Source organism: Eleutherodactylus coqui, chromosome 9, assembly GCF_035609145.1.
Source record: "Eleutherodactylus coqui strain aEleCoq1 chromosome 9, aEleCoq1.hap1, whole genome shotgun sequence".
Taxonomy (NCBI): domain Eukaryota; kingdom Metazoa; phylum Chordata; class Amphibia; order Anura; family Eleutherodactylidae; genus Eleutherodactylus; species Eleutherodactylus coqui.
Window position 1 is genome coordinate 121,383,125 of NC_089845.1, and position 24,012 is coordinate 121,407,136.

The 24,012-nt window shown below is 43.2% G+C and overlaps 1 protein-coding gene across 1 annotated transcript in view; it reads right to left on the bottom strand.

Annotated features, from left to right (window-relative positions):
- The window catches only part of NECAB1 (N-terminal EF-hand calcium binding protein 1), a 138,463-nt gene that overhangs the window by 19,556 nt on the left and 94,895 nt on the right, over positions 1 to 24,012 (bottom strand). Inside the window, exons 7-8 of the mRNA XM_066578430.1 lie at positions 5,674 to 5,786; positions 2,216 to 2,292 (exon numbers count right to left, since the gene is read on the bottom strand). Coding sequence (XP_066434527.1) covers positions 2,216 to 2,292; positions 5,674 to 5,786 — 190 coding nt within the window. The remainder of the gene's footprint in view (positions 1 to 2,215; positions 2,293 to 5,673; positions 5,787 to 24,012) is intronic.

Below are 24,012 nucleotides of genomic sequence, written 5' to 3' on the forward strand. Positions count from 1 at the left end.
CCGAATTTCACGATCTGATATCACACTCACCCTTATAGTACTGTGCAGGAAGGAACTACAGTGTACTACAAGAATGTCTACAAGGAATATCTTTTCCTTATCCTTTAGTAAGGTCTTCTGCACACGGGCGACAAAGTCGCGCGATTTTGTAGCGATGCTACAATTTGCATGCAAGCCCATGGCTTCCTATGGGTTCCTTCACACATCTGATGTTTTGTAGCATGCTACAAAACGACACACAAACCTCGCAGGTCCGGCGATATGCCCGCGACACGCTAGGTTTTGTAGCCCATGTTTCTCTATGGAGCCTTCCTCTCTGTTGCATCGCATGAAAACGCGGTTTGCATGCGATGCAACTTTGACAGTAGCAGATGCTACAAAGTCGCGTGATTTTGTAGCGTCACATGCGACTTTGTAGCGCTACAAATTTGCAGTATTGCTGCGAGAAAATCGCAGCGATATGATATGGTGCAGCGATGCAATATCGCTGCGATTTTCTTGCAGCAATGCGGTGTCGCCCGTGTGAAGGAGGCCTAATTCCTTCACCGTACCAAACAGATGCACTTTGGAATAAGTTTAAAAACAAAAAATAAACTTTACAGTTGTTATACTTGATGCGAAATCTGCTCAGGTTATGCAACTTTTGCAGCGTGTGAATGAGATTTAGTAGAATGTCACCACTTCCCTGCTACTGTCTATGTCATGGACTTCCTGCACATAGTTCTGCTGCAGTGTTCACACCCCGTATGGACGTACCCTGATATATATGCTGCTTATTTGTATGCAGAAGATACCGGCATATTATACTATATCAGTATATGCTGCAGATTTTCACAGTGGATTTCACCCCTTCAAATGAGGAGATGAAATGTTAACCCAAATCTGAGTAAATCAGCATGTAATAAATACAGAGTTTGCTGCAGATAAAGGGCTTCTTCAGATGGACATATTTGCATGCGTTTTGCACAAAATATATGCGCAATATGCAGAGAATAAAATCCATTGATATCCATTTAATTAAGATAGGACCTGCTCTATCTTTCTGCGTATTTGTGCAACAAAGGTCCCATAAAAGACTACAGAAGGAGCACAAATGCGCACACCAATGCGCAATTGTTGCGCAATTCCATGAAGGAGAGGACACATCTGGACCTTATTAGGCCAAATAGCCTTTTAAATCACTGCAGGGGGTTGTTGCAAACAAGCCTCTGTTTTTTCTGCAGGCCTGTGACCGACTACTGTCGAAGCTATGGTCCAGTAGCTGAAGTCCATGCGCTAGTTCCAGAGCCACCAACCTCCTGGGAGGAGATAAGCTCCTCTCCATCGCTAGTGGTACCCACCAGCAGCCTAGTTGTAGCCCAGAATGAAGGCAAGGACCTATCCCAGGACCTAATGAAGGGCACCAATACCATCCAGGGGCCTCTCCTCTCAAATGACCGTTTTAGTCAATGGCCAGATAAAAGAAGGGTGGTGCCAGAGTATAACCCCTATAATATGGTACTGGGCATTTGGAATACTACCCTTAATGCACAGTCAGAAAATTGGTGAAGGTCCATATAACTGTTGCCTCCTTCAGGGACATATTAGTTATGATAGGTGTACGTGACTTACCATCATCTTTACAATGAAGACACACAATGCAAGTAATAAAAGTGTCATATCATAGAATGGTAGAGTTGGAAGAGCCTCCAGGGTCATCTGGTCCAACCTCCTGCTCGATGCAGCATATCAAGATGTCAGATGCGTTCTCTGTTATATAGTTGCAAGGACTCTACTGAGTGTGCAGATACAGCTAATACTGCAAATTTGCCCGGTGCCCCACGGAGACTCTACAGCTACCTGCGGCACCATAGAGTACCGGTAGATCAGAAGGATGCAGATACAATTAAATATGGCAATTGCTAAGAGATTCGCGGCACCTGATTGGGTGCCTCCGGTGCCAGCAACGCTACTGTCTCTGCAGTCTACAAACCGGCAGATGTTTCTAGTCAAAGAACCGTATCCTGTGAGTGGAGCTTCAAATCTACATAAATGACCATGCGGAGAAGGGAGAATTGCTGCATTAGAATATCTGTATTTCCTCTAATAGAGAAGCTTTAGTATCAGTGTGATACCGGCTACAAAGCTCAGGAACAGTAGGGGTGTACCAGCTGCTTGGAACAAGGAAAGTAACTACGGTTTATAGAAGAATAGCGCAGGCGATACATTTCAATACCTTCTTCTCCAGTCTGTCTATTAGTTTCTGAAGTCTGTTTATCTGGGTCATCCACTGGTTGTCTTCGTCTAGCAAGCCTACGGGAAGAATAAATAAATAATAGAATGGAGAATATTCCAGATTTCAGTGTGTAGGATGAGCTTCTCTGGTGAGATTCTGTATATTCAATTCTGTGGAGTATTATATTGTAGGGTAGTCAGTCGTAGACATATAAAGTGTATTGCCACACAGTACCAAACAAGTATCAGGGTGCCAAATTACCAAAGATCAATCAAGTATGTGATACGGTAGAGACGTTGCAGTCTCTCTCTGTTATCATACAATCTAGTGACTGGAGCACCATACAGGAATATATGCCAGTAGGTTATGAAGTCAACTGTTTTAGCGGTGTTACTTGAGGTTCTTGGGCTGCGATGTAAAATTTATACAATGTATTACCTGCCACTATTACATGCCATTTACTTTACTGGGGCATTTCCGGTTGCACAGTCCTTCTGTCAGGGCTGGTTAGGAACGGAAGACTGGAAGTCCCTAACAACCAACCCTCTCCCCTGTCCCAACCTACTTGCCCCCCTGGGCTAAACCCCAGGGTGACAACTGGGCGGCGGTCCCTACTCTGCACTGATGGGGACCCCAGGACAAGGACAGGAGAGACCAACTAACCAGATAGACAAAATGAAGCAATAACAGTGGACTAGAGCGCCAAGTAACCAACAAAGAACAAACAAGGAACAGCCTAAAGCCAAGTCAGAGCAAAACTGGGTCAGCAGACTGATAAAGAAACCTGAGCAGGTGTTACCTGGAGAACAAGCAAGCACTGGCAGGGACTGACAGTGTCTGTGGAGCTAAGTACCAAAAGCCCCACCTAGGTCGGGGTGGGACTTGGTGACACGCTGGCCGGTAATGCGTATAGACCGGCCCTCCTTCAACCACGCCCCATAACATGGGAACTCCGAGCCCAGCCGCAGGGGCCCCGCCTGACCCCAAACCGGACACCAACTCGACCAGGCGACACCACAACGGCCACCGCACCCCCTCCAGCAACCGCAAGTCTCCTTCTAACACCTGCAATGTCTGCTACATCTGAATCCATTAGTTATACCCCTCTTGTAATATCGAATTTAGCCATCAGATACAACTTGGAGTCAATGAGTAGGAAGGATAAAGGTGCTACTTACATGCAGTGTCGCAAAACATTGATGGAGCGCTGCTAATTGTTGGCCGTTTCTTGGAGTCATCCTATTGTTTGACGAGTTCAGGTGCCGGGCCAGTATTCAGTGGGGCTGCACCTGTGTTTTGCGCCAGAGAAACCTTGCATATATTGGCCACCTGAGATAGGGACCTTGTACACAGGCGGAATTAGCCCACGAGATGCATCGCAAGCCATGGTAAATGCTGCCCCAAAATCTTGCAAGGGTATCTGCAGATTTTGGCACAGAATCGAAAATAGCTTAAATCTGCCTGCAATTCTGCATCAAAACCCACAGTTAGACCCACAAGTTTTGGTGCAGAATTTTGCAGTTCTGCATCTTGCAGGGCATCCTGGGGGAATATTTTTCCACCCGTGTAAAAGATCTCATACAGGGAGAGATTATAAGGAGTCAGATTCAATTACAGAATGGCTGGGACAGTGATTGGCAGGCTGCTGTGTATGCACATGTGCACAGGAGCCTGGCGGTCACTGCTAAAAGAGAAGGCTGAGGGGAGCGCTCTTCTTACAAAAGGGTTGCTTGGGATGAGAATTTTTCCAGAAACAGCGCCACTCTTCTCCATTGGCTAAGTATAACATTGCAACTCACCTCATTCACATTCTGTTTCTGGCATTTGCTTGCATATGAGACCGGCCATTGTTTACGGCTGGGTTTCCCCCGTGCTCCAATAATACTGACAAGATCATGTAGCTATTGGCAACCGCAGGTGGGCGGGGTTTAGAATGAATGCAGTTAATGCAGTGTGGTAACCCAACCTAACTGATTCAAGCTCGTTACCATCTATGCTCATGTCCAATCCTTTCTACTCATAGATTCCAAAGTGGTTCTGATGCTTAAAGAGATTCTGTAATAAGGTTCCAGTTGCCAGAACCACGGACATCATAAACCTGATGCCATCCTGGGTGTTTCATTCTGAATCACTACAGCGTTTCAGAATAAATGCACTTTAAAGTTTGACTTGGAGCTGAGTTCCGAGTCACGGGGTGGGCCACGACGGCGTCTTCCTACCCACTGGATTGCATGGTGACAAAAAGGAGAGAGAGCTATCACTCTGCATGCAGCAGGTAGAAATAGACCAGTTGGGGAAATCCCTCATCTCCTTTGCAGTGGAACCCCTCCAGCACGCTGCTGGAGAAACCCTTCATCTCCCCTGCAGTCGAACCCCTCCAGCCACGCTGTGGTGAAAGCCCTTTATCTCCCCTGTAGGGAAACCTATCCAATCACGCTGCTGGGGAATCCCTTCATCTCCCCTGCAGAGGAACCCCTCTAGCCATGTTGCTGGAGAAAACCCTTCATCTGCCCTGCAGAGGAACCCCTCCAGCCACGTTGTGGGGCAAACCCTTCATCTTCGCTGCAGGGAATGCCCTCCAGCCGCACTTCTGGGGAAACCCTTCAGCTCCTCTGTAGGGAAACCCATCCAACCACGCTGCTGGGGAATCCCTTCATCTCCCCTGCAGGGGAACCCCTCTAGCCATGCTGCTGAAGAATCCCTTCATTTCCCCTGCAGGGGAACCCCTCCAGCTTCGCTGAGATGAAGGAAGTCCCCGGCGATGACGGGAACGCCCGGGGAGATGAAGGGGGATCCCCCGAGGCTTCCTCTCATCTCTCACTTCAGCAGTGCATATTTTCAGTCCCTCCCGTTCGGCGTGGAAACATCGCAGATGAAGCTCGGGACTTCTGTGCAGAAAAATCGTCCATTCAGATGTTTTTTCCGCAGCTATAGTTGTGATTTTATTTGCGCAGCTGATAGCTGCACGATTTTTACTCACATGTGAACGAGCCCTGAATGAAAAAAAATTCACTGGCGTAGCCCTTTGAACTTTCCAATATGCCACTTTCAGCACATGTCATTATCATGCTGTCAATCTAAAACTAAGCAGGACATGATCCGCAGTTATAAGGTATTTAAAGGGGTTCTTCAGGATTTTTACTATTGATGACTTATCCTCAAAAAAGAGGATTGTACATGGTGCAGATATTTACTGATGTGTTTGTGATTTCAGGTGGAATTGCTCTTTAAAATTGGTATCCTATGTCTGTGATCTTAAGTATTTCAGCATCAGAGATTCAACACTGAAGTCCACAGCAGATGCAAATGTACTGTGTAGCCAAACTAGAGGGTGATCTCATAAAGGATCCATACCTGTATAATCTGCTAGACTATAATAGGAATTAGTAGAACAAATAGGTAACAAATTCTATAAATGTATCAACTTTGGTAGAGAGAAGAAAGTAAATGGAACATACCGAGATTAAACTGCGGGCTGTTAGGAGAAAAGCTGTTGTTCCTCTGAAGTCTTCGATTAGATCTCTTCCCTGACCACGGGATGGAGAGGACGTGGGGCTTTGTAGGACCCTGCCTGTATGAGAACACAGAAAGCACAATGTAGTTGCTGCTCTGAAGGTCCGTTCACTCGGGTGGAGCGCTACGGATTTTCTGTTGGTAACGGCAGAGACAGACGAGTGCACGCGTATATACACTCACCGCAGAGCATGAACCAGATTTGAAGAGGACCAAGATCAGCATGTTGTGCGCATGTCTGCGCATATTACTGTGACACACATTTTCCGTGGGATTTAATGGCTATTAACCCTTTCCAATCCACTGCCTGATTGAAGGCTGTACAGTTCCAATGTCGGAAGACATCTAGCAGGGTATTCTTGCTGTATATTACTGGCCGCTCTATTGTCGGGGGCCTCTCCAGCATGTCCCATACCGCAGTACTGGCTCTAGCCAGCAGATGGCGCCATTGTATAATGGCAGAAAGAAAAATCCCTCTAGGAAAACACTAAATCCAAAATTGGATTGCAAAAGGTTAAAGCCTAATAAGATACAGCTCTCGTCTTCTTCCTGTGTTTTGCAGCTGTGTCGCACTCTTCCTCTTGTGTATTTTCAAACCTGCCATAGACTTCTATGGCACTTTTGCGGCACAAAACACAGAAAAAAAGAGCAGGTCCAATTTTTCTGCACGCGCATTTAGTGCACTTAGGAAAATGAACCCATTGAAATCAGTGGCTTCTATTCTCTGTGTATAGCATACGCAAAAACGAGCGCACACACGCTCGTGTGTCTCTGTCTTAATTTTCAAATTAAAAGTCCACAGCATTTACATTACAAGCCATGTGGATGAGATTTAACAAAAAGCTCAGCACGTAATCCACAGTACAATTGATATGTAATGTGGATTTTAGTGCTTATTCAGATGACCGTATATCGGCTGGGTATTCACGCCGGCCGATATACGGCGTCCCTCTCTGCAGGGGAAGGAGGCTGAAAGAGCCGGGAGCAATGCTCTAAGCTCCTGCCCCCCTCTCCGCCTCCTCTCCACCCCCTCTCCGCCCCTCGGCACCATTTGCAATGAGAGGGGCGGGGCAGGGGCAGAGCTAAGTAAAATCGCATACGCTCGTGTGAATGAGGCCTTAGTAAAATTTATGTATCTTCAGTTATTGTATCCTTGAACCGCAGAACTTATCTGTGGGTGAATAATTAGAATATCTATTTGTAATAGATTACTTTTCAGAGCAGATGCAGCAGATCGCTGCGGAATACACAGCAGCACCTGCTAATATAGCAGGAAGGAAGGTAGAGAGTATTGAGCGGCATCATTAGCATACATGATTGCTTTTAATCACTGCAAAACATTTTGCTGAGATTTGCTTAATTGCAAGCCTCTTAGCTTCTCAGTTAGCAATTATGTAAAAAATAGCCTTGGATGCTTGAAGGATCTGGGAGGGCCAATAGGATCAATCAGAGAGACAGCAGTCTATAAAAAGTTAAATAAAAGTATTTATAACCAGTCTTTCCAAGATATATATATATATATACACACACATGCTACTGTATAAAGATAGATATATGTGTATATATTACATAAGACTTAGTACACCCCTCTTTGCATTCTATGGTTTTACATATGAGAACATGATAAAAAAACATCTGTTCCTTAGAAAGTCTTGAAAGTAGGTAACTATGATCTCAGATAAACACCACATGACAAATTACACCGTGTCATTATTTATTTTACAAAAATTAGGCCAAAATGCAATAGCGGTATGTGAACAAGTAAACTCTTACTACTTCCATAGGCATTATGGATTTGCCGGCTGGCCGATATACGCTACCAGACGGGTGATTTGCCACCACGTAAAAGCGCCTGGCCAGCCAAGGTAGCGCATTTCAGCCAGGCGCTTTTACGCCGGGCAGTAAAGATAGTCCTAGAACTATCTTTCTGGCCGGAATACGGCGGCGGCTGCCATAGACTCCTTTGGGAGCCAATGACAGTTGCCAGAGAAGGAAGGTGGGAGGGAGTTTAGCAGTGTGACTGTTAAACTCCCTCTCCCTTCTCTTCTCCTCTCCGCCCCTTGCCGGCTGTTTGCAATGGGAGGGGGAGGGGAGCTAGTTGCTAAGCTCCCACCCCGTCCCGCCCCCTCCCATTGCTGGCTGCGGACAAGGGGCGGAGAGGGGATTGGAGCTTAGCACACTAGCTCCCGCCCTGTTTCTTAGCACACCAGCTCCCTCCCCATCCCGCCTCCTCCCCTTGCCGAGAGCCGGTGAGGAGGAGACAGTTTAGCAGAGCTAAACTGTCTTCACCTGCATGAGGGTATTGCGGGCTCGGCGTATATGCGCCGGGGCCGGGCCATCTGAACGGGCCCATAAACAGCATAAAGGGCCATTTGTGAAAGAGCCCTTATTCACACCACCGTATTTAGGCTGGCATCTAGCCGTATTAAAAATAACCCCAAAATTTAGATTATCTAAACCATTGGATTCCAATGTATTCATTCAGATGAATGATTTTTGGGCATGTAAAAAAATTGTGCTGGGAAAAATAGCACACATGCACCCGTTTTCAGCCGCCGTTTTTTTACGCCATGTCACAAGATAGGTCTTGCCCTCTCTTTTGCCCAGATACGCAAGAAGGTCCCATAGACTTCAATGCAGCTGGGAAAAATAGAGGGGAGAGAGTTATCCTGTGTACAACACTGGGAAAAGAACACAGCTGGCCCGATTTAACCATTATTGGTCATTCCAAACATTTTATAGTGTTCAATGGTTTTCCACACTTCTGCGTATTTTTTTTGCAAATACACAGCAGCGGCCTGTGTGAATGGCGTGAAATATGCTAATTAAGATTGGGACTCAATCGCAGCAATTATTGATTCATGCGATTATACGGCTCATACGAGAGAACGTATAAACACATATGTTTGTGTGAAGGAGGCCTAAGTAGTAGCCAGGCAGTGCTAATCAACTGACCTAGGGTAAATCATTATCAGGAAGTATGACCACCTATATAAAAGCAGAAGGTTTGCTGGTCTGGAGCATTCAGGCGTGTATTAACACAATTCCAAGGAGGAAAGACATCAGTAATGATCTTAGAGAAGCCAATTTGAAACAATTTGGAGCCCATTATTCTACAGTGAGAAAGATTATTCCCCATATACCATTTGTGAATATCCGTTAGTAACATGCAGCTTGTTATAGCATATGTTTTATGCTGTCTCTTATATGTGATCATGAAATGATATTTGATCTGTTTGACATCAAGACATGTGAGCTTCAGAGTGCGGTTAACGCAGCCGTAGGTTATTGTGAATGAATTAGACAGGAATGTATTATGCAACCTTCATTACAATGCATGAGATTTGCTTTCATTAATTATACATTTCAAAGCTCAGTTTCCTTTTGTCTGCATTCATTTTATGTGAAAGCTACAAAGCGTGAGACAGAAAGAGTATTAAGAAGTAAGAAAAGGAAGAGAAGAAAGAGAAGTGTAAAGCTGGTTTAATCACCACGAAGTCATTGATTGACTTTCATTGGTGATTTTAAAACATTGGCTTGCAACTTTTGTGGGGTAAACTCTACTATTGTAGCTTAGCAATACCTTATATAAATGGTACAATGGGGGGTATTAACACTTACCAATTGCGCCACCGATAAGAACGATTTCAGTGTTGCTGCAATCAATGAAGCAGAACAATTGTACCCCGGATCATCGATTCTTTTTCTTCAATTATTATGGCCAATTACACCGTGTAACACAGTTTTTGTAACAGATAAGCAGATAGGCAGCCTATAGTAACTTTAGTGCGCTGAATTCAAATATGATATCCGTTTCGTCCTGCCATGTAAGGTTTTCTAATTATGGGGAATAATGTGATCTATTTGTCGTTGGATTGTATTTTTTGGAAATATGCCTATACAATTAATCCAGTCGGCTCGCCATTAAGGACGGAGCTGCCGTTGAAATTCAGATTTCCCTGCTATATTGGAAGATACTGCTGGTGTGGTGAGCCCATATTTCTTTTTTGGCTTTCCATTAACCTTGCTTAATAAACAAAAAAGAATAACAAAAGTGATTGCGCAACTATTTTGCAATCGCTGTTACACACCGCGTGCTTACTGAACACTATAAGGGCTTATTCATATGACCGTATATCAGCTGCATTTTCACGCTGAGCCAATATACGTGTCCTTGTCTGCAGGGGGGGGGTGGAGGATGGAAGAGCCAGGAGCAGGAACTGAGCTCCCGCCCCTTCCCCGCCCCTCGCCACTATTTGCAATGGGAGGGGTGGGACGGGGTCAGAGCAAAGCGGCATAACTTAGCCCCGCCCCCTGTCCCACCGCTTCCTATTGCAAATAGTGGCAAGGGGTGGAGAGGGGGCAGAAGCTCAGTTCCTGCTCCTGGCTCTTCCATCCTCCCCCCTGCAGACGAGGACACCGTATATCGGCTCAGCGTGAAAACCCAGCCGATATACGGTCGTCTGAATAAGTCCTAAGGGTAGGTTTATGTAACATAGAGGGTATGTTTCCACATGGTGTAAACACTGCAGATCATCCACCAGTAAGTTGTAATTAATGAACTGTGGTTTTGCAGGTGATTAGTTGGACTAAATAAAAGAATCAAAATCATAAAACAAAAATACATGTTTGGTACCGCTGCATCCGTAAAAATCAGATCTATCAAAGTAACTCATTATTTACCCCGCACACTAAACTTTGTCCGAAAAAAAATTAAAAACGCCAGAAATGCACTTCTTTGGTCATTCTGTTCCAAGAAAAAATAAAATAAAAAGTGATCAAAAAGTTGTATGTATTCCAAAATGGGACTAACGCAAACTACAGGACGCCCTGCAAGAAACGAGCCCTCGCACAACTATGTGGATAGAAAAATAAAAAGGTTATTGTGCACAGAAGATGGCGGCAGAAAATAATTGTAAAAAAATTAAATGTTTGAAAAAAAATACAAGTAGTACAGCAAAAAAACCCAAACAATATAAGTTTGGTATGGTAGTAATCACACTGACCCGTAGAATAAAGTTATCATGTCATTTTTGTAGCATTTTTTGGGCCGTAGAAACAAGAGTCACCGAAAGATGGCAGAATTTCGCTTTTTTTTCACTTTACTCCACTTAGAACTTTTTTAAAGTTTTTCAGTACATTATATGGTAGATTAAAGAGCACCACTGAAAAATACAAGTCGTCCCGCAAAACACAAGCCCTCATACAGCGACGTCGATGGATAAATAAAGGAGTTATGATTTTAAAAAAAATAATAATTCTTGGTCACTAAGGGGTTAAATAACTTGAAAGGGAGACGTGTTGCTATTATTCAGTTTTACCAGTGTAATACGCAGCTTTTAATTTTACAGAAGCCTATCAATTACTTTCTGTTACAAAAATGTATTGTTGCACAATGTTATTATTGCTACCTTGTGATCAGTAATGTGGGACTGCATGGTGGCCACGTCACAATCTGCTCTCAGATCATGTGCTGACCGTACCTCTGCATAACATTTTATAGTCATAGGTAAATGTAGTGACTTTCACTATGGACAGATTGTTGGTATCCAGAGGTATGGTGCCAGTATTTCTGAAATAGTTGCACTTGTTGGCTGTTCCCGAATCATGTATCAAGAGTGTACCAAGACTGGTTGAACCATGGACAGACATCCGACAGAATATCACACAGCGACAGACCAATTGTGGTTGATCCTAGAGGCAAGCGCCAGGTGGCACGTCTGGTGTCTAAGCAAAGATGTCCCACAGTGGACCAACTGACCTAGCAGTACAACAGTGGGGAAGTTAGACAGATTTCCACAATGACAGTGCAGCGTAACTTGCATCGACTAGGATTCAATAGCCGAAAGGAGACTGATAAGGGGTGTTACTGATGACCCCACATTATCACCAACATGACCTTGCAAGGACCCAGGAAAGATGATAGAAGGTTGTCTGGAGTGATGAGACCCATTTCCTGCTGAACCATAAGGATCTGTATCTGGTGTAAAAAGCATGAAGCCGTATCCCATGGGTGTACCTTTGGAATTCAACAGGTTGGTGGTGGCAGTGTCAATGTCTGGGGAGCATTTTCCTGATGTGGCCTAAGACTTCTGGTCATCATACCACAATCTTTGAATGAGTGATGCTACTTGTTAGCTGACCATCTGCTCCCTTATCTTCAGGAAGTCTTCTTGCCAACATTGCTGTGTATACTTGTGTATCGACTTCTGGCTACTTAGTGACCACACTTTATCTAATCTCTCCGTACCTATTTACCAAATGCTTTTTGTTGGCCACTTCTTATTACCACGACCATTATGACAGTCTATGAACTGGAGGACTCTGAGCCGACTTTATAATACAAGAACAGTCATTTCTCCTGTAGAGAAACGCAGAGGCGTAACTTGAAGCTCCTGGGCCCCGATGCAAAATTTGTAACAGGGCCCTCAACTATAATGCTTTACTCATAGTACTGGGCTCCCTATATGGAGAAGAGAGGCCTTATGGGCCCCCTAAGGCTCCTGGGCCCGGGTGCAACCGCATCCCTTGCATCCTCTATAGTTACGCCCCTGGCGAAACGCCTGGCTGCAGTTTCTCCTGGGACCCGCTATTGTCAGCTATTCTTCCTGGGGACCACATTCTCAAAGACTAGAATGAATAGTGAGAGGGGGAAAAAAGAGCAATAGAAAAGAGAGACCATAAAATGGAAGCAGCACAAGAGAAGATAGTGTAGATAAAACTGATATACTAGAGAAGAGAAAGCATGGAGAGATGATAGAAGGGAAGGGATAGGCCTCCTGCACACAAGCGAAAATTCCACAGCGGGATTTCCTACTGATTTTCCGCCTGCTTGCATAGGACTGCATTAGATAATGCAAGCCTATAAACACAGTCGCGATTTATCCATGTGCAAACACGCACAGAAAACAAATCGTGGCATGTTCTATTTCTGTGCGGGTCTCGCAGAGGCCCACACAGAAACGTCACTGGTGACGGGACGGCTCTGCTCTACGCATGCATCGGTTGGCCGGCAGCCGGCACATAGTGCAGAGAAAAGACGTCGAAAGCGGGTGAGCCACAGGGCTGTGCAGGGGCACGGGTCTGCATCCCGCTGCGAGAATTCTCGCAGCAGGATCCGACCCGGCCGTCTGCAGGCAGCCATAGAGTGAGACAAGAGAAGGCCGCTTTCCCATCACTGCCAGTTTTTTCTTTCATGGATTTTCACTTTTCCTACTTTCTGTGTATATGAGACTGTTTTTGAGAACATTCACTGCAATTTTGGGTGGTCATCTATAATAGGTTTCACTGTAAAAGTCTGCTCATAAAGAATAGATAACTGTCTGCAAAAACTGTCTTATCCGACATGTATCTCGTCTCACACCCCCATATACAGGCACGCTCTGAATGTAGAGAGGGTTGACAGCTACTGCCAGACATCTCTAGCAGCAGCTTGTCTCCCAAGAACAAGAGGATCAGGCAGTTATTATTCAATTGCTCTATCCTTATCTCATCTGACATCTCCTGGAGTTAGGAGACCCCCCCTCCCCGCCCCCATACCCAGCTATATATGTATAATTATATACAGGAGATACCCAGGCTATACCTGCATGCTCCATATCACTATATACAGGAGATGCATTACTTATACCAGCTGTACATATATAATTATCTACAGGAGATACCCAGGTTATACCAGCATGGTCCATATCACTATATACAGGAGATGCATTACTTATACCAGCTGTACATATATAATTATCTACAGGAGATACCCAGGTTATACCTGCATGCTCCATATCACTATATACAGGAGATGCATTACTTATACCAGCTGTACATATATAATTATATACAGGAGATACCCAGGTTATACCAGCATGCTCCATATCACTATATACAGGAGATGCATTACTTATACCAGCTGTACATATATAATTATCTACAGGAGATACCCAGGTTATACCAGCATGGTCCATATCACTATATACAGGAGATGCATTACTTATACCAGCTGTACATGTATAATTATATACAGGAGATGCATTACTTATACCAGCATGCTCCATATCACTATATACAAGAAATGTATAACTTATACCAGCTGTGCATATATAACACTGGTCAACAAATCAAAACAAATTTCTATATCTGGTTTGGAAGCGGGTTAATTCAACAGATTTGGGGTGCTGAATTCAGTGGAATAATCAGATTCTCTCTATCACATCACATTTCTGAGATACATAGCACTATTACATAGACAATAATACAGTAATAATAATAAGTTCCACATAATTATATACAGAAGATGCATTACTTTTACCAGCTGTACATATATTATTATATTCAGGAGATACCCAGGTTATACGAGCATGCTTCATATCACTATATACAGGAGATGCATTACTTATGCCAGCTGTACATATATAATTATCTACAGGAGATACCCAGGTTATACCAGCATGCTCCATATCACTATATACAGGAGATGTATAACTTATATCAGCTGTACCTATATAATTATATACAGGAGATACCCAGGTTATACGAGCATGCTTCATATCACTATATACAGGAGATGTATAACTTATACCAGCTGTACATATATAATTATCTACAGGAGATACCCAGGTTATACCAGCATGCTCCATATCACTATATACAGGAGATGTATAACTTATACCAGCTGTACATATATTATTATATTCAGGAGATACCCAGGTTATACCTGCATGCTCCATATCACTATATACAGGAGATGTATAACTTATACCAGCTGTACATATATAATTATCTACAGGAGATACCCAGGTTATACCAGCATGCTTCATATCACTATATACAGGAAATGTATAACTTATACCAGCTGTACATATATAATTTTATGCAGGAGATACCCAGGTTATACCAGCATGCTCCATATCACTATATACAGGAGATGTATAACTTATACCAGCTGTACATATATAATTTTATGCAGGAGATACCCAGGTTATACCAGCATGCTCCATATCACTATATACAGGAAATGTATAACTTATACCAGCTGTACATATATAATTTTATGCAGGAGATACCCAGGTTATACCAGCATGCTCCATATCACTATATACAGGAGATGTATAACTGATACCAGCTGTACATATATAATTATCTACAGGAGATGCCCAGGTTATACCACTATGCTCCATATCACTATATACAGGAGATGTATAACTTATTTCAGCTGTACATATATTATTATATTCAGGAGATACCCAGGTTATACCAGCATGCTCCATATCACTATATACAGGAGATGTATAACTTATACCAGCTGTACATATATAATTATCTACAGGAGATACCCAGGTTATACCAGCATGCTCCATATCACTATATACAGGAAATGTATAACTTATACCAGCTGTACATATATAATTTTATGCAGGAGATACCCAGGTTATACCAGCATACTCCATATCACTATATACAGGAGATATATAGCTCATACCAGCTGTACATATATAATTATCTACAGGAGATACCCAGGCTATACCTGCATGCTCCATATCACTATATACAGAAGATGTATAACTTATACCAGCTGTACATATATAATTATATACAGAAGATACCCAGGATATACGAGCATGCTTCATATCACTATATACAGGAGATGCATTACTTATGCCAGCTGTACATATATAATTATCTACAGGAGATACCCAGGTTATACCAGCATGCTCCATATCACTATATACAGGAGATGTATAACTTATATCAGCTGTACATATATTATTATATTCAGGAGATACCCAGGTTATACGAGCATGCTCCATATCACTATATACAGGAGATGTATAACTTATACCAGCTGTACCTATATAATTATATACAGGAGATACCCAGGTTATACGAGCATGCTCCATATCACTATATACAGGAGATGTATAACTTATACCAACTGTGGATATATAAATATCTACAGGAGATACCCAGGTTATACCAGCATACTCCATATCACTATATATAGAAAGATGCATAACTTATACCAGCTGTACATATATAATTATATACAGGAGATACCCAGGTTATACGAGCATGGTCCATATCACTTATACAGGAGATGTATAACTTATACCAGCTGTGGATATATAAATATCTACAGGAGATACCCAGGTTATACCAGCATGGTCCATATCACTATATACAGGAGATGCATTACTTATACCAGCTGTAAATATATAATTATGTACAGGAGATACCCAGGTTATACCAGCATGCTCCATATCACCATATACAGGAGATGTATAACTTATTCCAGCTGTACATATATAATTATATACAGGAGATACCCAGGTTATACCAGCATGTTCTGTATCACTATATATAGAAAGATGCATAACTTATACCAGCTCTTCATATATAATTGTGTACAGGAGATACCCAGGTTATACCAGCATGCTCCGAATATAAAAAATATAATATATAAAAAGTAGGACATGCTCTATATATACTGCACATACCTACACCGCATAGTCTGCTCCCCTCCTACACTACACATGGCTGGCCTGACCAGTCACAACTACAGTCTTTCATTGGTAGGGAAGACAGTGTCGGGGGAGCCTGCAGTGTGGAATTGGCTGACGGCTGCCAATCCCTGAGCATCACCCAGAGTTGGTCCACTAAGGGGGGCATAATTGTGACCCCTGCAACCACTAGCTGTATGCCAGTGTGGGGGGCAGGCATTGGTTTATAGTTGATTTTAAGCTGGACACTTTATTGGAAAATCCTTCATGCTTTTGTATGAGCTAATTCTGTATATTGGGACAGTGGAGAGAACACCGTGTCGCTCAGTTTGCGTGTTACCCTATTTTAGGTCTCCCAGCCCGCTGCTATTTAGCTAACGTGTTCACATTTATTCTTGGTCATCGCATTATTTATGCAGAACGGATGCAGCATCCGGAGGGCATTTCCATTAATCCAAATGCTTCTCCTAGTAAACTGCTAGAAATAAGATATGTCTTCACATTCTTATTTTCAATTTACAAATAATGAGGAAGACGATCCGGAAAGAATGTGTCTGCGGATGAGTCAGAGGTTTCTACTTAAGGAGGAAGAAAGGAAAGTGATGCAGGGAAGCACACAGAGGTGGAATAGATGCCAGGCAGATCTATAACTGTTAATACATGTACTATTTCTCAGAAGCTGTATGGTAAGCCCAAAGGGAAACAAGTACGAAACCATCTTTGCTGCACGTAGCAACTAATTACAGTTTTTGAAAAATGAGAGGTGCGCTGTGATTGGTTGCTATGTACAACAAAGACAGTTTTTCTTTTAGACAGTTATCATAAATCAGCCCATAAGTATGTGGATCTCTCTGAGGATGGACTTACCCCCGCCATGAAGATCGGAAATGGCATTGGGTACCACTTATCAAAACTGTCTAGTAGAGATGAGCGAAGCTTTGGCTTGTCTATGTTTCTCTGATGGGTGAAATTCCTATTACAGAGCTGTATTTGCCATTGATAAGAATGGAGTCTGAAATGTGCATCCATATTTGTGCATTTCAGTCCCTGTTGTCCTTTTCTGTATGTGGCAAAAATGCCCCCCTATTGGGTAATTCGCAAATCGGTGATTTTCGCTCTTCTCTAGTGTCTAATACAAAATTTGGCTTTGTTGCACCTGTTATGTGCAAGCATAGATTTGTGACATTTGAGGCTTTTTTTCTCTTAATTGGCTCATTAATTTTGACTTAAAAGGTAGTGATGAGTGAATTTTTTAAAAGTTTGGTTTGCCCGATTTGTTGAATTTGGGCAAAACTTTCAGTTCGATCCAAATTAGTTTGAACTGAAGTGGAACTTCATAAATACCTCTAAAACTGGTGTATGATATTGTCTAACAGCTCTAAAAGTCCTATGTAACACTCTTAGGTCATCTAAGAGTGTATATAAGTACTTTACAGCTGTTTTTAAGGTAAGGTTGAAGAAGAAAAGGAAGAAGAAGAAGAGGAAAAGGGAGAGAAAGAAGAAAACTTTTTGCAAAATTCTCTCCGAAACAGGGTTTGACCGTTAACACTATTAAAGGGTAATCTCAGATGTTTGTAACATGCCCACAGGATATACCATAATATACCATAAATATTGGGTAAGTCTGAAAGATAGAACCTGCATCTATCTCAAAAAAGTGTCCCTTTCAAACCTATCCCAACTCATCTCCTCTTGCCTGAGGTGACCAGGATTACAAAAGCAGTCAAAGTGGGTGTTCTACCTTGTTTAACAACTCCCATAGCAGTGATTGGCAGTAACAGAATTGGCATAGCATAGTGAATTATGTTGTTTCTGCATAGTGGACGTTACAGAAACAGGATAGCTTGCTGGGTTACGCTGTTTCCGTAAGACCCATTCACTTCTGTAGGAGTTATGGAAGCAGTGTAGAACAGACAATTCACCTGTTTCCGTAATTCTGGCTACCGCTGGATGTGGAATATGGACTGGCATTCCTATCTGAGTAATTTTGGTTTAGATGGGAATACCCCTGTTAAGTTTATTTGCAGACCATGCCTACTTTTCTTAGTACTTTTTAAAGTTAACGATTGATGAGAGCAATGACCAATTTTACCATAAATTTGCATGGCAAGTTAGTAACCTTCTCAAAAGCCAAGCACACTCCAGCTCCTGTGGTGATTCCGTAAAATTCTTATTTAATATAACAACTCTTTTTAAAGCCTAACAGAGTGGAAATATAAGCCCTTCCCTGAAAATAATCCCTTGCATGTGTAAAAATCCCCGCCTGCTGAAAGAGCTGTATCTGATTGGCTGAGCGCTCAGCCAATCACAGGCAAAAGCTCAGCCATCCAATGAATTCAATGAATTGGCTTGCAACCCAAGGTATCACTTGATATATATATATAGTGGCAATGTCTGCATGGGGTGTGGAGATTGGTAACAACACAGTAGCATGCTCAGTCCATATAAACATCCAAATAACTTTATTTATATAACTTGACTTTTCAGTAGTAGAAAAGAAATCCAGTGCAAATACATCAGCCACTGGCAGCACATACATTTGGTGCTATGAAAATAATAAATACTTGCCCATCAAGGTGCTAACTCAACAGTAGTTCCTAGCTCCAGCTCCCTCTCACAGCCTTGCCTAGCTCTGGCTTTTGGCAGCAGCACTGCGCTGTATTATTGTATCTTGAGGCCACCAGGAAGCTAGGGGTTTGACAGGGTTTGGATGTAGGCACGCCCCTGTCACACCCTTAGCTTCTGATTGGTGACTTCTCAAAGGTCCTAGCTGAACAGTGTGTAGTGCTTGTTGCTGTGGCTGGACTGCTAGGGATTAGTGTAGGTGTTAGGTTGACATTATTTGCTCAAAAGAGGTGCATATAACGGAAAAAAGAATGTAAGCCTAACCCCAAAACATCCCTAACCCTCCTGCCAAGGCAAAAGTCACGGCACTGGTATGACGGAGAACAGGCTGCTTATTGCTGTGGGGAGATTTACTGTGCAGGGCGCAAGCAGATTTGAGTCGGCCTTACCGGCGCTCTTCACTGTTGAAATGTTTGGACCAATGGCTCTCCGCTTCCTCCTTGGCCTCCACTACAAGTGAGCGGAGTCAAAAATTTTTACACTGCAGCTGGCGGGGACAGTCACAGGAGCCCCAGTAAGAGGGGGGCACAGACAGTGCAGCACTTCTGCCGGGAGGCCGCTGCCGCAGTTGCCTCCGGGGACAGTAACTGCAGTAAGAGTGACAGGGAGAAATCCAACGCTGGGGGAAAGCCGCCACCGGGGACACTTAGGCCGGTGCAGCACTGGCCACAGTCAGGCTAGCGCTGCTGCCGGGAAAAGCAGGAAGACTGACAGGGAGAAGCCGACACTGGAGGGGAGCCGCCGACGGCGGGGACACTGCCGCCGGTGCAGCGCTGGGCACAGTCAGGCTAGCGCTGCTGCTGGAAGACCGCTGCAGCAAACACCACTGCCGGTAACAGTGACAGGGAGAAGCCGCCGCCTGTGCAGCGGCGCTATACTCACTTGATGAGACCGCTGTGGATTGCTGAGTTCCAGGACCTTCTGTGAGGGTGAGAAATAAGAGCCTATCAAGAACAGGGGGCATCACCCACCTGTCAAGCACCTAGTATCTTGTCACCACCCACACTTCTGGTGGTGACAAGATACAAGAATACCACACTGCTCTGGCATTGAGCACTGCTCTCTCAGCAGCAGCTCTGGCTTTTAGCTCCAGCTTGCAGTTTGGGACTGAAGCTGCTGGTCAGTACACAGAAAGCCCCCTGCAGGCCATTTTGTGCACAGCCTTGCGACAAAGATATATGCACTGTGCATTGTCCTGATTGCACATAGTTTTATATATAAAACATGTACATTATTCCATGGGGTGACCAAGAGTCGGATGTGACAGAATGGATAATTATCATCATATAGCATAGTATTTATAGATGTTGTGGGGATTTAGCCAGCCATGACTCAGAACACTCAGAAGTGTGTTTGAAACGCGTTGGTTTCTTTTAATGTCCATGTGAACTCTGTGGACACAAAGTTTTTGTGTCCATGTGAACTTTTATTATAGCAACTCCTAAAAGAGCTGTTATAATAAAAACAAATTTTACAGAATCACCACAAGAGCTGGAGAGTTTTTGGCTTTTGAGGGAATCCGGAGGTGGGAACAAGGATCATTGCTTTCAGATAAAGCAGGTGAGCCGGCATTTCCCACTTTTGACATTGTGCATGTTAATAACTCGACACGGACAGCTGATGGAAACAGCTTAGTGAATGTGGGCCTGTGTCTCTGCATAAAAAGAATAGATAGAAAACTCCAAATAAGTCACTATGGGCATCTAAGACTTCACTGTTTAGATGGAAAGCTTTTATATTTTATACAAGGAAAACTTTGTTCCTGTCTTGTGCGTTTGCTTCTGCAGTTTGGGATTTGCAAGTCAGATTACTCCCTTAGGCACAAGTGATTGGCTCTAGGTGTAAAAGGCATTCTAAAAAGTTGTCAAGTGCTCATGGATAGGCTCAGAGATTTCAAAGCTCCGTTTCATAACACCTACAGTTTATTAGAATATTTAAAGAGTAAGGACAGGCTGACATCCCCATGTGCCACATGTCTGAGATGAATAACATCCCCGTAATAACTCAAGTGTTTCTAATAAAGCGTATACAGCCTAATACCCAATTCGTATTTTTCAAAGGACCAAGATACTTGTCATACAATCAACAAAAGTGGAAAAGGAAACGTCTAGAAACTAGAAATCTTTAAGCAGAAGAGAAGAAAATGTTAGCAAGGGGGGGGGGGGGGGGGATATGTTTTTTTGCAAGGAGTTTGTGTGAAACAGAATATCACAACAGCATCTTTTAACCCCTTGAGTGGCGGGTTTCCTACCACCCTGTCGTGCCCACCAGGGCAGGTTTTTTAAAATGGTCTAATCATTGAATTTCAACTAATTTTGCAGTTGCGTCTCAAGAGCCATAACTTTTTCATTTTTCCATTGACATGGCCATATAAGGGCTTGTTTTTTGCGGGACAAGTTGTGATTTTTTTTAAACAGGGGGGAGGAAAAAAAGAAATGGGGAAAAAAGAAAAAAAGGGGCCATGTCATTAAGGGGTTAAATAATGAATTAACTTCCTTCTCTGGGTCATTACGATGCATGGATACCACATGTGTGATTGTATTTTTGATTTTTTACAAAGTAAAGGGAGACAAGTGTCTTTATTATTTTTTTTTTTAATTTATTTTTTTTGTCCCTTTAGGGGACTTCCACAGGGACCCATCAGGACCCCTGATCACATTCCAGGGGTCCGATGGTGACAGCCCTTTACATGCTGCAGTGACAGCCCTTTACATGCTGCAGTCACATAGACTGCAGCATGTAAAGGGTTAACACAGCAGAGATCGGAGGTTTTCTCTGATCTCTGCTGTAAGAGCTGGTACCTAGCTGTCCTCTGACAGCTAACAACCAGCTCTCCCTGCCACAGAGACCATCGGCTTGCTTCTGACAAGCCGATGGTCTCTATGGCAACCTGTAAACAAAGCAGGAGGTTGCCGACATATCGGCAATATCTTCTGCTGGTTTTTCAAAGCCCTTGCTTTGTTCTCTGTGGGACTGTGCAGGCAGAGCACACTGTCACAGCTTGTGGCATTGTGCTCTGCAGCTCCCATAGTGATACATAGCCCGGAAATCTTCAGGGCTATGTAGCTATGAGCAGTGGAGCTCGTCCCGGGCGTGCCACTCAAGGGGTTAAAGGGGCCAAATGTTTCTTCTAGTAAGGATCCTTTTACATGGGCCAATGAAAGCGCTTGAGGACCACTGATAACAATGATCACTTTTTTTTGTTTACCTGACCTATTACACAGGCCAACGCAGACTCTATGGGGGACAATGGATCGTTCGTTTTCCATACACTTCTATTGCTGCACTTCTCCATTCACATGGAGAGATGTGCTGCCAAGAATTATGGATTTTTTTCTGGCTGCACAAAACATATGATCAGCTACCAAACGAGCGTTTGCTTATTCATTGGCTCATTATGGCTGGCTGAACACTCATTCATGATCACTGGCCCGTATTAAAGGGCCTTAAAGAAGATTGTGGAGATGGAGTTACTAGGACCCCATGCAAACCTGTTACTGATCATCTGGTAATTTTACCTGCAGAGAAAGTGAAGCAGAACATGTTTTTTAATAAGTTGAAATCCTCCTTGACATGGTTGACATGGTTTTAAGTTATAGATAATGCTTCCAGGTGCTTCCTTATCTTTCCACTTGTCTTGACCTACCCCTTGACTTGTTTAGCTCAAGATGGCCAGCTTTGAAAAAAAGATGAGCTTGTGATACTCTGTTGGGAGATGTATATGCTATATTTCTTTCTATGTCCCTACCAAGTGGTTGTGATATAAATCATAGTCTGATGAGGATTTTACTAGCATGTCCCAATATTGTATTGAATTTGTATCATGGGAAATTGGAGTACTCAAAATTCAAGAAAAGTTAATGGGGTAACATCTGAAGGTTACTATTGAATAACAGCAAGCAAGAATCTTGAAAAAGATGTCCATTTAATCCTGATTACTCACTAAGTTAATTTTCTGAAACTATACTATATTTTAAAGGGGTTGTACCAAGTTATAAAGTTATTCCCTTTCCACAGGATAGTGGATAACTTTATGATTGTGGGGCCCGACTGCTGGGATCTCCATCAATTCTGAGAATGGAGGCGTCGTCGGTCGGTCCCCGAGTGAATGGAGTGCAGGTTATACTGGTACACTGCTGCGCCATTCATTTCAATGACAGGACTGGAGATTGCTAAAGCGCTTGAACTTGGTAATCTCTAGCAGGCCATTGAAGTGGATAGAGTGGCGGCGTGCCTGTGTGACCACCGCTCCATTCACCGCAGGACCAGCTGGAGTCCTGCTCTTGGGATCTATGGGTGTCCCAGTGATCAGACCCATATCAATCATAAAGTTATCCTCTATCCTGTGAATAGGAGATAACTTTATAACTTGGTACAACTCCTTAAAGTGTATCTCAGTTTTAAGCGAGTTTTCCGTCCAGCACTAATGCCATCTCCGGCTTCAGAGTTCTATGCATAAAACTGTGCATAAGGAATGAAACTTGAATGGAACTGGATGGAAGCATAGTGTTTAAAGGGTATGAGTTTTCAACAAGTTTTCTAAAATACACCAGGTTCTCCTTGCCCACTGATTTACTGCTTTTGGCACCCTGCTTCATGTCTGTAAGTTCTGATTTTCAGGTGGTCTTCTCTACTTTTCCGCTGTCCTGATGTTTGCAATCCACTTTCAGGCAGGGGATGTGTCACGAGTCTAGCATTCTGCCAGTAGTTCACTGTCCTTTACTTCCTTTCCCTCACTTCCCATGCTGCATTGCTTTCTCTGATCCAATCAGCAGGGAGGTAGCATATGAATGCTTGCCCCTATGCTTTCCCAGGATTTTTGTATATGAGTTAGGGATTCAAAGACATTCTGCTCAGAGAATGCGGAGATTGTAGACACTGTGTCTGCAGATCTGTCAGCCTGTGAGTGCAGGAAGCAGCCTGTGAAGATAGCCCCACAGCTAAGCAAAAATCCCATTGTCACAGCTACTACATAAGTTCAATACCTAACAGGCAGTGGATTGCAGAGGTGCTGGAAGGGAGACACCTAATGGCATTATATATAGAGTGGCAACCCAAACAACATTCTTATTAAAAGCATATTACAAGATTGGTGAGACAAACACAGGCTATTACATAATCATAAATTGTCTGAAAAGTTAGTGCCCCTTTAACTACTGCCACAAAACA